The sequence below is a fragment of the Salvelinus alpinus genome, chromosome 14 (assembly GCF_045679555.1).
Source record: "Salvelinus alpinus chromosome 14, SLU_Salpinus.1, whole genome shotgun sequence".
Lineage (NCBI taxonomy): Eukaryota > Metazoa > Chordata > Actinopteri > Salmoniformes > Salmonidae > Salvelinus > Salvelinus alpinus.
The window spans coordinates 14,392,903-14,406,637 of NC_092099.1; the positions used below are offsets into that span (position 1 = coordinate 14,392,903).

Below are 13,735 nucleotides of genomic sequence, written 5' to 3' on the forward strand. Positions count from 1 at the left end.
ACGGCGCATTTACACTTCAGCTAATCCTTCAGCTTATCCTTCTTATCCTTCTTATCATTCTTATTGTTCTTACCAATCTTATCCTTATTATCCTTCTCATCATTCTTATCGTTCTTATCATTCTTATTGTTCTTACCATTCTTATCCTTATTATCCTTCTCATCATTCTTATCGTTCTTATCATTCTTATTGTTCTTACCATTCTTATCCTTATTATCCTTCTCATCATTCTTATCGTTCTTATCATTCTTATTGTTCTTACCATTCTTATCCTTATTATCCTTCTCATCATTCTTATCGTTCTTATCATTCTTATTGTTCTTACCATTCTTATCCTTATTATCCTTCTCATCATTCTTATCGTTCTTATCATTCTTATTGATCTTACCATTCTTCTCCTTATTATCCCTCTCATCATTCTTATCCTTCTTATTGTTCTTATCCTTTAGTTTTTTCTTTAATGTTTTTCGGCCAAACATTGCACTGGTGCAAACACATATAGTTGATTTTTTACTTGCTGAAAAATCAATGGTTCATTACAGCGATGTTACTTCTCCTCTTTCGACCAAATTACAAGGCTGTTATGATGTTACAGCTACAACCAACCATTGGTACTACAAGACACTGTCAGACTAATGAGAAATTCTTCAACACTGTGCCTCCTACTATTTAATATAGCGTCGATGATAACTACTAGACCACAGAGCTGAACTGAGAGGTGCCCTCTGGTTTTTTAATTAAACCAGAGCTCATCATGCAGAGGGGAGTGCAGCATGTCTGAAGTGGGTGAGCTCTGAGCTATGCCAGGTCTATAGGAGAGGACAGGAGAGGAGGAGAGCAGAGCTGCGCTGTCTCTACCACACAGCGCCGGAGGTTTGAAAGATAGTGGATCCAGGCTCTCCTTGCTCTTCACCTGGCCCGGCCGCTGGCTGCATTCTCTAACAGAGATTAGCACGGATCTCCCCTCTAGCGCGGGGATGGCACTAATGGAGTGAGGGCCTCTGATAAGAGATGGGAGGGCCAGGGCTGCTGCTGTGTGGATCGGGGCGCAGCACAAAGAGCGCAGTGTGAACCTTGCACCATACACATGAGCACGCAGACACACGCACACTCTCACACACACACACAGGCCATAAATCCAGAGCGTTCTCTCACGGGGAGGTGAATGGAGCAAGCGGTGAGAACCTCTCCATCACTACCTCCTGCTGTCACACTATGTAATGTTCCGCTAACAACCCTTCATTCACTCTCAACACACATTGTTACCTCATACAAAGCCTCTATTATTCAGCACGGTGGGTTCGCACCATTGGTTGATTTATGTCAGGACGCTGGTGTTTCTGTGGACTCACCGCAGCCCTGCTCATCACTGCTGTCCCTGCAGTCGTTGTGACCGTTGCACACAGACCACAGTGGCACACAGCGGTAGTTGGTCCTGCAGTCAAACTGGGTGTGGTTGTCACAGCGATAAGATGGCCCCACTGTGAAAAGACCACGTCAAGGAAGTCAATAGAAGAGCAAACGGCTATCAATTGTGATTTTCCACAGTTTAGGATGAACAGATCTCAGTAGGCTCACTGTAGCAATCCCCACTCAATCCCTATAGTTAACTGGGCGTGATTTCACCACGTGATTCTCTGTGTTGGGCGCGTCACTCACTGCACTCTTCCAGAGGCTCGTCAGAGTTGTCGCCACAGTCGTCGTCCACGTCACACTTCCAGTTCTGGGGGATGCAGCGTCCGTTACGGCACTTGGACTGTCCGGGCCGGCAGGTCCTGCTGGAGCAGTGGGTAGGCTCCTCATCAGAGCCGTCGCCACAGTCGTCCTCCCCGTCACACTGCCACGCCTCGGGGATGCACCTCTTATTGGTGCAATGCCACTGGTGGCTCTCGCACTGATGAGTGGCTGCACATACAAACAGTCAATTCAGTTGAAACACTCTACTGAAGTACATGAATCCATCCCTGGTATTTAACAACAAAGATCACAACTAATGGGAAATCAACAATTAAATAACAATGTAATCAAACAATTACAAAGACTGTTTCATGTGTTCTCTGAAAACAGAAAGAACAGAGCTAAATGCCACCCACCACACAGCACAGGATCTTCATCAGAGCCATCATGGCAGTCCTGGTTGTTGTTGCACAGGAAGTGGGGGCTGGTGCAGTTTCCATCGTTGCACTGGAACTGGCCCAGTTGGCAGTGGCGACTGGGGCAGGTGGAGGGCTCATCAGAGCCGTCTCTGCAGTCCCTCTGGCCGTCACACTTCCACCAGATGGGGATGCAGCTGTGGAGGGGAGGAAGAGCAATACCGTTCAGGGCTCACCAATGCCACAATTGTATAAAACAAAGAGAATGTGTGTATCGCAGTAGAACTCTAAGGTGAACTCCCACTCACCGCTCATTATCCGCACATCTGTACTGGGTGCTGGTGCACATGGGCAGGCAGCGAGCCACCCCCCCCAGCTGTAAAGTCAGGAAGTGGTCGGGGCATTCACAGGTGTGACCCCGCCCCCCGTCGCGGAGCAGACACAGGTGGGAGCAGCCTCCATTGTTCCCTGCACAGGGGTTGGTCACTGGGGGGAGAGATGGGGTCAGAGAATCAGTCAGGCATTCAATGCAGCTGGGCAAACACAGGCCCGGCATTGTGTTAATGTAAACACTTGAATGGATCTAACAGGCAGGAAACGTCAGGATAATGAAGTGATAGCAATCTGAGTGTGAAGGAATGGATGTTGATCCAGGAGAAGAGGAGACTCAGATTACTGTCTCCTAGACTGAGACTGACCTATGGGCTGCCTATAGGGATGGCACACGTGGATGTCGAAGGGTCTGTGTGTGGTGTTGACCAGAGACTGGCGGCCGGATCCGTCGTATTTGTTGCCTTTCTCCACTGTACGGGTGTTCCAGTCAGTCCAGTACACGGTCTCCTCAAACACAGTCAGGGCAAACGGATGGGGCAGTATCCCATCATACACGGTGTGTCTGTGATGTCCCTCCAGGTCTGAGAACCTGAGGAGAAGAGGAGTAGGATTACAGGAGGCCTTTATGCATTTCGGGAACAAAGCAAGACCGCATGGCAATATGAAGCAGGGTCTTACTCAATGTAGTTGAGATGGGCATCCGACCAGTAGAGCTTGTCATTGCTGTAGTCGATAGTGACCCCATTGGGCCACTCGATCTTAGTGGTGATGATTGCGGTCTTGTTGGTGCCGTCCATTCCAACACGGCCTATGAAGGCTTTGTCCCCCCAATCCGTCCAGTAGACATATCTGACAGAGATCAAATGGGTTGAGATTACTGGCTTATCGAATGAATCAAGAATAAATTAACTATTCACAATTTTTACCGTGTAATGATTAGTGATTAGATTTACTCACCCATATTTGGGATGGAGAACGAGCGCCCTGGGGTTTTCAAAGCAGTAGGTGTTATTGGCGTCCACACAGTGTTCAGCCAGTTTCTTCACAAAGCGTCCGTCCAGTTCGGACACTTTGAGACAGTCCAGGAAGCTGTCCACCCAGTAGAGTTTCCTGGCCACCCAGTCGACCGCCAGGCCCTCTCCATGGAGTACCCCGTTCACCACCACTTCCCTGTTACTGCCGTTATAGAACATCCGCTCAATCACCCTGCGGCTCACATCAATCCAATAGAACCTCTTGTCCACTCGGTCAAAGTCCATGGCCACCACGCTGGTTAGGCCCTGCAGGATGAGGGAGTAGGCCTCTCCTTCCGTGGACAGGTTACGAAGATAATAGCGGTTACTAAAGATGAGGTAGGGCATAATGTTGCTGTTCTGACGACAGCTGCGGCCATCCGGTTCCCGTAGGAACCCGGGGGCACATTTACACATGTAGGAGCCCACCGTGTTCTCACACACCTGACTACACACGCTGGGCGTCTCCGCACACTCGTTGACATCGTCGCAGGTCTTGTTGTCGGACATGAGGTGGTAGCCGGGGCGACAGGTGCAGATGAAGCTGGTGGGTGTGTCAGTGCAGTTGTGGTCACAGTGGTGCATGGAGGGGTTGGTGCATTCATTTATTCCTGCATCCAGGACAAGAGAGAACAGGCATTAGAGGAGATTGACTATAAATCCAACACCACACTGCTGCTCTGCTATGATACTAAATGGCTATATGGGCGTTGTAGTTTATGTTTTTATATTTTATATAACTTAATATGTTTTATTGCTTTTAAGATATCATGCACTCACCACAGCCCTTCTCATCACTGTTGTCTGAGCAGTCGTCGGTACGGTCACACACGTTGAAGATCGGGACACAGTGTCCGTTGTCACATCTGAACTGCCCGGGGGGGCACGTAGGCGGTGGCGTGCGGCACAGGTGGTCAAGCTCATCGGACTCGTCCCCGCAGTCGTTGTCCCCGTCACATATGAAGTCGCGGGACACACAGCGTCCGTTTTGACAGGTGAACTGGTGCTGCTGACACGGCTGGTAGGTGCAGCCCTGCTCGTCACTGCTGTCCCCACAGTCATTCCTCCGGTCACACCTGTCATCAAACACATCAGTCACTCAGTGTACTTCGTCGTACACCAGGGGGTGCTGCTGCCCAGCCCACACACCCACGCTGTAGTCTCATCATCTACTGAACAATGACTCATTCAAGACATCTGACAAATGTCATTGTTATGTCACTGTCAAGTCTGAGTTGCCAAACCTGTAGGAGCTGCGTATGCAGAGGCCGTTGCTGCAGGTGAACTCGTTGACGCCACACGGTCTGCGCGTGCAGTTCTGATGCTCGTCCAACGCGTCCGCACAGTCCGCATCCCCATCACACACCCAATCACGAGGGATGCACTTCCGCTGTGGCGCTTGGTTATTCACACAGGTAAACTCCAAGACCGAGCATGTGCGGTTGTCTAACAAAACAGAGGGGGGCAGGATAAATGACACCAAATTAGAGGCGTTTCAAGATTATGAAGACTCCCGAGACCGGACCTGAAATTTCTCGCAGTCCAAACATTCCTAAGTGTATTTCAGGACCTCTAGCCGTGACTTCAGTTTCCTATCCATCTAATGTGATTGAGCCCTATTGTTTGAAGTGAGACTCCTGCCGAGGCCTGTGGTGCGCTGAAGCCATGCGCTCCAGGCTTCTTATTGTCAGAGCCCACATTGGTGAGGGATGACATAATAGTTTAGTTCCATCCTGAGCCTGGGAGCTGCAACAGACACAAAGTAATGAGTGAGGCAGGGGAAACCAGGAATGTGAGCTCCTTGGACTCTGGCCGGAGACCTTCAACAAGAGCCAGTATCCACCCCCCACAAACCCAGCATGTATCCTGATCCCTCAGTGTCTGACTCCTGATAGAGAGAGAGAGAGAGAGAGAGGAGGTAGAGGAGAGGAATTCACACTCAGCACAGTTGTGTCTCTGGTCCTCGTCACTCATGTCTCCACAATCATTGTCCCCGTCGCAGATCCAGGAGGAAGCGATGCACCTGCCGTCGTCACAGGGGAACTGGTCAGCGTTGCAGGTTCTCACCAGGGTGGCTGCAGGGAATCAAATGTCAAAGCAAACCATGCAAAAACTGATTACAATTAGAATACTATTGTCCTCTAAATACAAATATGTCAGTTACTTAAAACTTCCTTTACATGTTCTGATTGACTTCATCTAGTAAAGACAACAGGTAAAGCATATCGGAACCAAAATTAAGCAAGTGAAGCTATAAAAATAGTCATGGCATCTCCTCCACATTTCAATCGATGGTGTTCTATTGAAACACTAGATAAAGTGAGGCTGTGTAATTACCCTGGGACAAAAGGAAGAGGAAAGGAAGAGAGGAAAGGAAAGGAAGAGAGGAAAGGAAGAGAGGAAAGGAAGAGAGGAAAGGAAGAGAGGAAAGGGGAGGGGCTGTGTTTGTCAGAGGAGACTAGTGGGCGTCAGTATGGAGGAATGTGGCAGACAGTGGGAGGCCGGACTGACTGACTGACCACATCACTAACAAAGGCATACACTACTGACACATCACCAACAGCACGCACGCACGCACACACACACAGAAAATAAACGAATCATTCACGACTCTTCAACTCAGGAGAACAAATGAATAATGACTCCATTCTGAGAACCTAGTTGAATCTCTCTTGCTTAGCATAGTGAGTGAAGGAGAGCTGTGGTACGTACTACAGGAGGAGGGCTCATCGGAGCCGTCAGCACAGTCAGTATCCCCATCACAGTACCAATGGGCTGGGATACAGCGGCCACTGGAGCAGCGGAACTCGTTCTGGGCACACGTAGAGGTGGCTGGAAGGGGAAAAACAGACATGGTAAGGTCCTTTAGGGGTCACTCTCCTCTCAGAACCCAGTTATGGTGCTTCCAAAAGGGCACACTATTCCCTATATAGTGCACTATATAAGGGCATAGGGTGCCATTTCGGACTCGCCCTTACGGTACAGAACAGGCCTGGGAGACTCACCACAGTGTGTAGGGCTCTCGTCACTCATGTCCCCACAGTCATTGTCCCCGTCACACAGGTAGGAGCGGGGGATGCAGATGTTGGTGGATGTACACTTAGTGTGTTCTGGCTGACATGTTCGCTCCGCTGAGATACATGACAAGAAGAGAATTGGTGTTATTGTTTAGTATATATATTTTAGTATACAGTGCCAGTCAAAAGTTTGGACACACCTCCTCATTCAAGGGTTTTTCTTCATTTTTACTATTTTCTACATTGTAGAATAATTGTGAAGATATCAATACTATGAAATAACACATATGGAATCATGTAGTAACCAAAAAGTGTCAAACAAATGTTATATTTGAGATTCTTCAAAGTAGCCACCCTTTGCCTTGACAGCTTTGCACACTCTTGACATTCTCTCAAACAGCTTCATGAGGTAGTCACCTGGAATGCATTTCAATGAACAGGTGTGCCTTGTTAAAAGTAATTTTTTGAATTTATTTCCTTCTTAATGCGTTTGGGCCAATCAGTTGTGTTGTGACAAGGTAGGGTTGGTATAAAGAAGATAGCCCTATTTGGTAAAAGACCAAGTCCATATTATGAGAAGAACAGCTCAAATAAGCTAAGAGAAACGACAGTCCATCATTACTTTAAGAAATGAAGGTCAGTGCAATCCGGAAAATTTCAAGAACTTTGAAAGTTTCTTCAAGTGCAGTCACAAAAACCATCAAGCACTATGATGAAACTGGCTCTCATGAGGGCCGCCACAGGAAAGGAAGACCTGGAGTTACCTCTGCTGCAGAGGATAAGTGTCACACCCCGATCTGTTTCACCTGTCTTGTGCTTGTCTCCAGCCCCCTCCAGGTATCGCCCATTTTCCCCATTATCCTCTGTGCATTTATAGCTAGGTTTTCTGATAGTATGAACTGGCCATGACTGACCCAGCAGACTCAGACCAGCTCCGCAACGTCGTTTCCTCCACAAGGAGACACCATTGGGAGACACAAGGAGTTACTTCGAGGTCTTATGGAAGGGTTGAATACATTGCTGGAGCAATTTGGTGGATTGTCTGATAGGCAGCCAGCCACGACAGTAACCTCCCAGCCCCTCAGTAACCGCTCTGTCAGCAGCGCGTCTCTCCAGGCCTCCTCGGCTTCCCGAGAACCCTGCTTACCTCCACCGAAACGCTTAGCTGGAGAGTCAGGAACCTGTCGGGCGTTTCTCTCCCAGTGTTCCCTCATCTTCGAGCTGCAGCCCTCGCCGAAGATAGCATACCGCTCGAAGATAGCATACCTGATAACGCTGATGTCCGGGAGGGCCCTCGCCTGGGCTAGGGCAGTGTGGGAACAACAATTCTCCGTTGTCCGGGAGAGAGGCTGCCGGAAGTTACTCCAGCTTCGTCAAGACTCCCGCAGTGTGGCAGACTATGCTGTTGATTTCCGCACGTTGGCTGCTGAGAGTGCCTGGAACCCAGGAATCCCTGTTCGACATGTTCCTCGGACGAGCTTGGAGCCCGGGAGCTGCCTACGGATCACGAGTCGCTCATCACCTTGACCATCTGGATCGATGGGTGGCTATGGGAACGTAGGAGGGAAAGGAGATCTGATTCCAGTCCCACTCGTTTACACAAGGATCCCCCCTTGCCTCTGAGGAATCCTGGAAGTCCCTGGCGTCTACGTTTCCGAGAGAATCCAAGGTTACCTGAGTTCCCCCAAGAGTCTCTGAGGTCTGCAGACTCGCCTCTTCCAGAGCCGATGCAATTCGGCAGAGCTAGGTTGTCTCCAGCCGAACGTTTACGCTGACTTAACACCAAGAATTGTCTGTATTGTGGGACTACAGGTCATTACGTGTCTACCTGTCCATTAAAAGACCAGGCTCATCAGTAGGTATGAGTAATCTGGTGGGCTATACGGAGAATTTTCCTTCTCCCCTTACCTGTGCTCCTCTCCATGGGGCGACCAGTCAAAATCTCTCTGGATACTCATTGACTCTGGGGCCGATGAGAGTTTCATGGACACTACCCTGGTGTCAGAGCTGGGCATCCCAACTCAGCTCCTCTCCAATCCCATGGACGTTAGAGCGGTGGATGGGCGCTCTATAGGCAGAGTCACCAACAATACCACTCCTATCAAGCTGTGAGTGTCAGACTATACAGTTCATACTCATCAAGTCTCCTCAGGTACCCGTGGTTTTGGGGTTTTCATGGGCCCATCGTCACAATCCTCTCATCGACTGGACTGCTGGTGCTATCATGGGCTGGAGCCCGTTCTGCCACGCTCATTGCCTGAAGTCGGCGCAGCCTGCACGGGACATCTTCCTGTGGGCTTGGAAGAAGACTGCGCCTGTGCATCGACTACTGGGGCCGCAATGACATCACTGTTAAGAACCGCTACCCGCTACTCGCCTCGGCTTTCGAACCGCTCCAGGGGGGAACCATTTTCTCTAATCTGGTGCGGATACGGGAAAGTGACGAGTGGAAGACAGATTTCAACACAGCTAGCGGACTCTACGAATACCTGGTGATGCCATTCGATCTGACCAACACTCCTGCTGTGTTCCAGGCCCTGGTTAACGACGTTCTCTACGACATGTTGAACCGGTTCGTGTTCATCTACCTCGACAACATCCTCGTCTTTTACCGCTCAGCTCAAGAACACGTTCTCGAAGGCCGACAAATCATCCAGCGTCTCCTGGAAAACCAGCTTTTTGTGAAAACAGAAAAATGAGAATTCCATCGCTCCACCATCTCCTTCCTTGGATACATCATTGCTGCTGGGAATGTGCAGATGGATCCCGGAAAGGTGAGAGCTGTGGTTGATTGGCCCCAACCCACATCCAGAGTGCAGCTGAAACGCTTCCTGGGATTTGCCCATTTCTATCGCCGTTTTATCTGGGGTTACAGCACCCTGGCTTCCCCCTAATCAGCGCTCACCTCTCCCTAGGTCCATTTCACGTGGTCCCCAGTTGCTGACAGGGTGCTCCTGGACCTTAAGCACAGCTTCACCACAGCTCCTATATTAATCCATCCGGACCCGTCCCGTCAGTTTGTGGTGGATGTCGATGCTTCGGATGTCAGAGTCGGGGCTGTTCTGTCCCAGCGTTTTACCCTGGACCTTAAGCTACATCCCTGCGCCTTCTTCTCCCATCGTATTAACACCATGGAGAGGAATTACGATGTGGGAAATTGAGAACTACTAACGGTGAAGATGGCGTTGGAGGAGTGGAGGCACTGGTTAGATGGGGCGGAACATCCATTCAATGTGTGGACGGATCACAAGAACCTGGAATATCTCCGCACCGCCAAGCGTCTCAACTTCAGGCAAGCTCGATGGGCCCTGTTTTTCACACGTTTCAATTTGACCATCTCCTTCCACCCGGTGTCCATTCCCCTCCCTAAGCTACCCTCAGCCAAGGAGACGGCCCAGCACATGGTGCCGCACGTCCTCCGGATCCATGGACTTCCGGTGGACATGGTCTCCGACCATGGTCCTCAGTTCTCATCCCGGTTCTGGAAGGCATTCTGAATACTCATTGGGTCGTCAGCCAGCCTGTCTTCGCTGCCTCGTCTGCGCAAACCCCACCACCTGGAGGCAGCAACTCATGTGTGGGGAATACGCCTGCAACACCCTCCCTTGCTCAGCCACTGGTCTCTCGCCTTTCGAGTGTTCGATGGGTTATCAGCCCCCACTCTTCCCTGAGCAAGAGGAAAAGGTCAGCATACCATCGGCCCAGATGTTCATCCACCACTGTCGCCGTATCTGGAAGAGAGCCCGTTCGGCTTTTCTCAAGACCACCTTCAGGTATCGAGGACAAGTAGACCGCCACCGGACCCCGGCTCCCGGGTATCGTCTCGAGCAGAAGGTCCACTTGGGATCCTGCATACTTTCCCCCTGTTTTATCTGCTGTTCGTCTTCTGTTGCCCGCACCCTCCGTATACATCCCACTTTTCATGTATCAAGGATTAAACGTCTGTCTCACAGGCCTCTGTCTGCTCTTTCGTCTTTTCCGTACTCCTGTTTTCTAGTTCTTCCGGTTTTGACCATTCTGGCTGCCCTGACTCTGAGCCTGCCTGCTGTTCTGTACCTTTTGCCACTGCCCTGGATTACTGACTTCTGCCTGCCCTGACCCTGAGCCTGCCTGCCGTTCTGTACCTTTTTGACACTGCCCTAGATTACTGACCTCTGCCTGCCCTGACCTGAGCCAGCCTGCCGTTCTGTACCTTACGGACTCTGCCCTGAATTACCAATCTCTGCCTGCCATTGACCTGTTGTTGGCCTGTCCCCTGTTTTGTAAATACACTTTTGTGATTCGAACTGTCTGCAACTGGGTCTCGTCCTGAGTTCTGATAATAAGTTTGTTAGCGTTACCAGCCTCAGAAATCGGCAATTAACTGCACCTCCGATTTCTACTCAAATAAATGCTTCACAGAGTTCAAGTAACAGACACATCTCAACATCAACTGTTCAGAGGAGACTGCGTGAATGAGGCCGTCATGGTCGAATTGCTGCAAAGAAACTACTACTAAAGGACACCATTAAGAAGAAGAGACTTGCTTGGGTCAAGAAATACAAGCAATGGACATTTGACCGGTGGAAATCTGTCCTTTGGTCTGATGAGTCCAAATTTGAGATGTTTGGTTCCAACCACTGTGTTTTTGTGAGATGCAGAGTAGTTGAACGGATGATCTCCGCATGTGTGGTTCCCACCATAAAGCATGGAGGAGGAGGTGTGATGTTGTGGGGGTGCGTTGCAGGTGACACTGTCAGTGATTTATTTAGAATTCAAGGCACACATAACCAGCATGGCTACCACAGCATTCTGCAGCGATACGGCATCCCATCTGGTTTGCGCTTAGTGGGACTATCATTTGTTTTTCAACAGGACAATGACCCAAAACACACATCCAGACTGTGTAAGGGTTATTTGACCAGAAGGAGAGTGATGGAGCACTGCATCAGAAGACCTGGCCTCCACAATCAACCGACCTCAACCCAACTGAGATTGTTCGGGATGCGTTGGACCACAGAGCGAAGGAAAAGCAGCCAACAAGTGCTCACCATATGTGGGAACTCCTTCAAGACTGTGGGAAAAGTATTCCAGGTGACTACCTCATGAAGCTGGTTGAGAGAATGCCAAGAGTATGCAAAGCTGTCATCAAGGCAAAGGGTGGCTACTTTGAAGAATAAAATATATTTAGATTTGTTTAACACTTGTTTAGGTTACTACATGATTCCATGTGTTATTTCATAGTTTGATGTCTTCACTATTATTCTACAATGTAGAAAATAGTAAAAATAAAAATAAAAACTTGAATGAGTAGGGGTGTCTAAACTTTTGACTGGTACTGTATATTTTAGTGACTTTTACAAAACAAAAACGTATCTAATCTTCATGAACTAATCTTTTTACTTTAGATTTGTAACCAAGTTTTGTTTTGAGGACTTACGGCAGTTTTGTTCGTCCGAGGTGCCGTTGTCATAACAGTTGTTGATGCCATTGCAGATGTAGTCCTTGGCGATGCAGCGTCCGTTGTTGCAGGGGAACTCAGTGTTGGGGTCGCACGGACTGAACAGGCAGCCTACCTCATCACTGTTATCCCCACAGTCGTTGTAGTGGTCACAGCGGTAGTGGTAGGGCACACAGCGACCATTCCCACAAGTGAACACAGTGGGCTCGCAGGTGTGGAAGGCTGTCAATAAAACCAGATACAACATTATCAGAGCTCTAGCCAATGGACAGGGAGAGCAGGTGAAGATGGACGGGTGTAAAATATGGAGGCGGGCTTTACCTGACAAGGCAATAAATGCTGCTGCCATTTGCACTTGGACTGCATGCAAGATGTAAGTACATGCATTCATTAGTTTAGGACGGGGTCAGTAGAAAGAAACAAGCAGCACTAAATAGCTACATTAGATTAGTGAACTGCAAGCATACACACCGGAAGTTTGGAAATCATTCTTGGATCCTGTAAAATTGTTGTTGCAGTGAGAAACAGAAGGCTGGTTAGAGGCAGCATGTTAAAGACAGTTAAGAGTAGCTCAGAGAGTGAAGGACAGAGCAGGTGTAGTGATAAATCAATCATAATTAGCTGTAATCACAACCACATTCAAGACATGCAAAATCATCACATTGCAAGATATTTCTGAATAGACGAGACAAACAAATATGATTCGAGAAAACAGGCACTACTTGTGGCCACTGAGCACCATACCACAGACTCTCTCCAGTTCGTCGCTTCCGTCCCCACAGTCGTTGTCATTGTCACACTTCCACTGAGCACGGATACAGCGTCCATTCATACAGGTGAACTGGCCTTCCTGGCAGCGGGTCCCGTTGTCAGGGATACAGTGCTTGTTGTCGGCCAGGTACCAGCGACCCCCTGAAGGACACTGACACTCAGCACCCTGGGGCCCTGCGGAGAGGGACAGGGGGACAGGCATCAGACGGATGGGGGGGGTATGAGAGACAGGCGTACCACAGCCCAACTCACACTATCCCAAAACAACATTACAACACCAAAACAATAGGATGCTAGAGAAGATCACATTTTCAATGGAAGTTTGGTCCAACTCCGACATTTAGCTAAGAAACTACAGCCTGCTTCTATTTGATCAGAAAACTTGAGGATTAAAACAGGGCCTAACTTCTAGTACCTGGGGTACAGATGTGACTGCAGCCTCCGTTGAACTGCTGACATGGGCTGTTGCACTGTTGCTGCTTGTTGCTGGCCAGCACATGGACGTCCATGGGTCTGGATGGAAGGTTCTGGGTCATCACCCTCTGGTCAGACCCATCGTGCTTGTTAGCCCGGTAGATACTGCGTGTGTTCCAGTCAGTCCAGTAGATGTACTGGCCATACATGGTCATGGCGAAAGGGTAAATGGCTGTGCTGACGATGACCTCCCGATTGGCCCCGGAGAGAGAGCAGCGCTCAATCTTCTGTCTGATAACCAAAACCAGCACATATCATTAGCAACAACATGAAAGGACAACGAATGACTTGTGAGAAGAATGTAGATTTATAAGAGGGTCTTACAGGCTGGCGTCTGCCCAGTACAGTCTCTGCTCTTCATAGTCCAGGGTCAGTCCATTGGGCCACACCAGACTACTGTTTACAATCTCTGCCCTGAAGTTCCCTCCCAAAGTAGAACGTTCAATCTTCGCATTCGTCCCCCAGTCTGTCCAGTACATATATCTGTGTGGCATGGAAGAAGACAAGTTTTCCCATTGTTAATCAATGATTGCACAGTGCACATTCAACACATGCTGAATATCTATTGAAGATACTGAGTGAGCGCTCTTGTTA

General features: G+C 49.1%; 1 protein-coding gene across 2 annotated transcripts in view; it reads right to left on the reverse strand.

The window, feature by feature from the left end:
* The window catches only part of lrp2a (low density lipoprotein receptor-related protein 2a), a 69,760-nt gene that overhangs the window by 18,676 nt on the left and 37,349 nt on the right, over window positions 1-13,735 (reverse strand). The window contains exons 43-59 of one of the 2 annotated variants that reach the window (XM_071340546.1): window positions 13,466-13,624; window positions 13,083-13,372; window positions 12,641-12,841; window positions 12,368-12,394; window positions 11,876-12,118; window positions 6,445-6,570; window positions 6,152-6,271; window positions 5,377-5,514; window positions 4,684-4,885; window positions 4,220-4,515; window positions 3,384-4,050; window positions 3,105-3,275; window positions 2,792-3,015; window positions 2,402-2,579; window positions 2,094-2,290; window positions 1,660-1,905; window positions 1,353-1,481 (exon numbers count right to left, since the gene is read on the reverse strand). In XM_071340546.1, the coding sequence (XP_071196647.1) occupies window positions 1,353-1,481; window positions 1,660-1,905; window positions 2,094-2,290; window positions 2,402-2,579; window positions 2,792-3,015; window positions 3,105-3,275; window positions 3,384-4,050; window positions 4,220-4,515; window positions 4,684-4,885; window positions 5,377-5,514; window positions 6,152-6,271; window positions 6,445-6,570; window positions 11,876-12,118; window positions 12,368-12,394; window positions 12,641-12,841; window positions 13,083-13,372; window positions 13,466-13,624 (3,614 nt within the window). The remainder of the gene's footprint in view (window positions 1-1,352; window positions 1,482-1,659; window positions 1,906-2,093; window positions 2,291-2,401; window positions 2,580-2,791; window positions 3,016-3,104; window positions 3,276-3,383; window positions 4,051-4,219; window positions 4,516-4,683; window positions 4,886-5,376; window positions 5,515-6,151; window positions 6,272-6,444; window positions 6,571-11,875; window positions 12,119-12,367; window positions 12,395-12,640; window positions 12,842-13,082; window positions 13,373-13,465; window positions 13,625-13,735) is intronic. The other variant, XM_071340547.1, reaches the window with a different exon arrangement.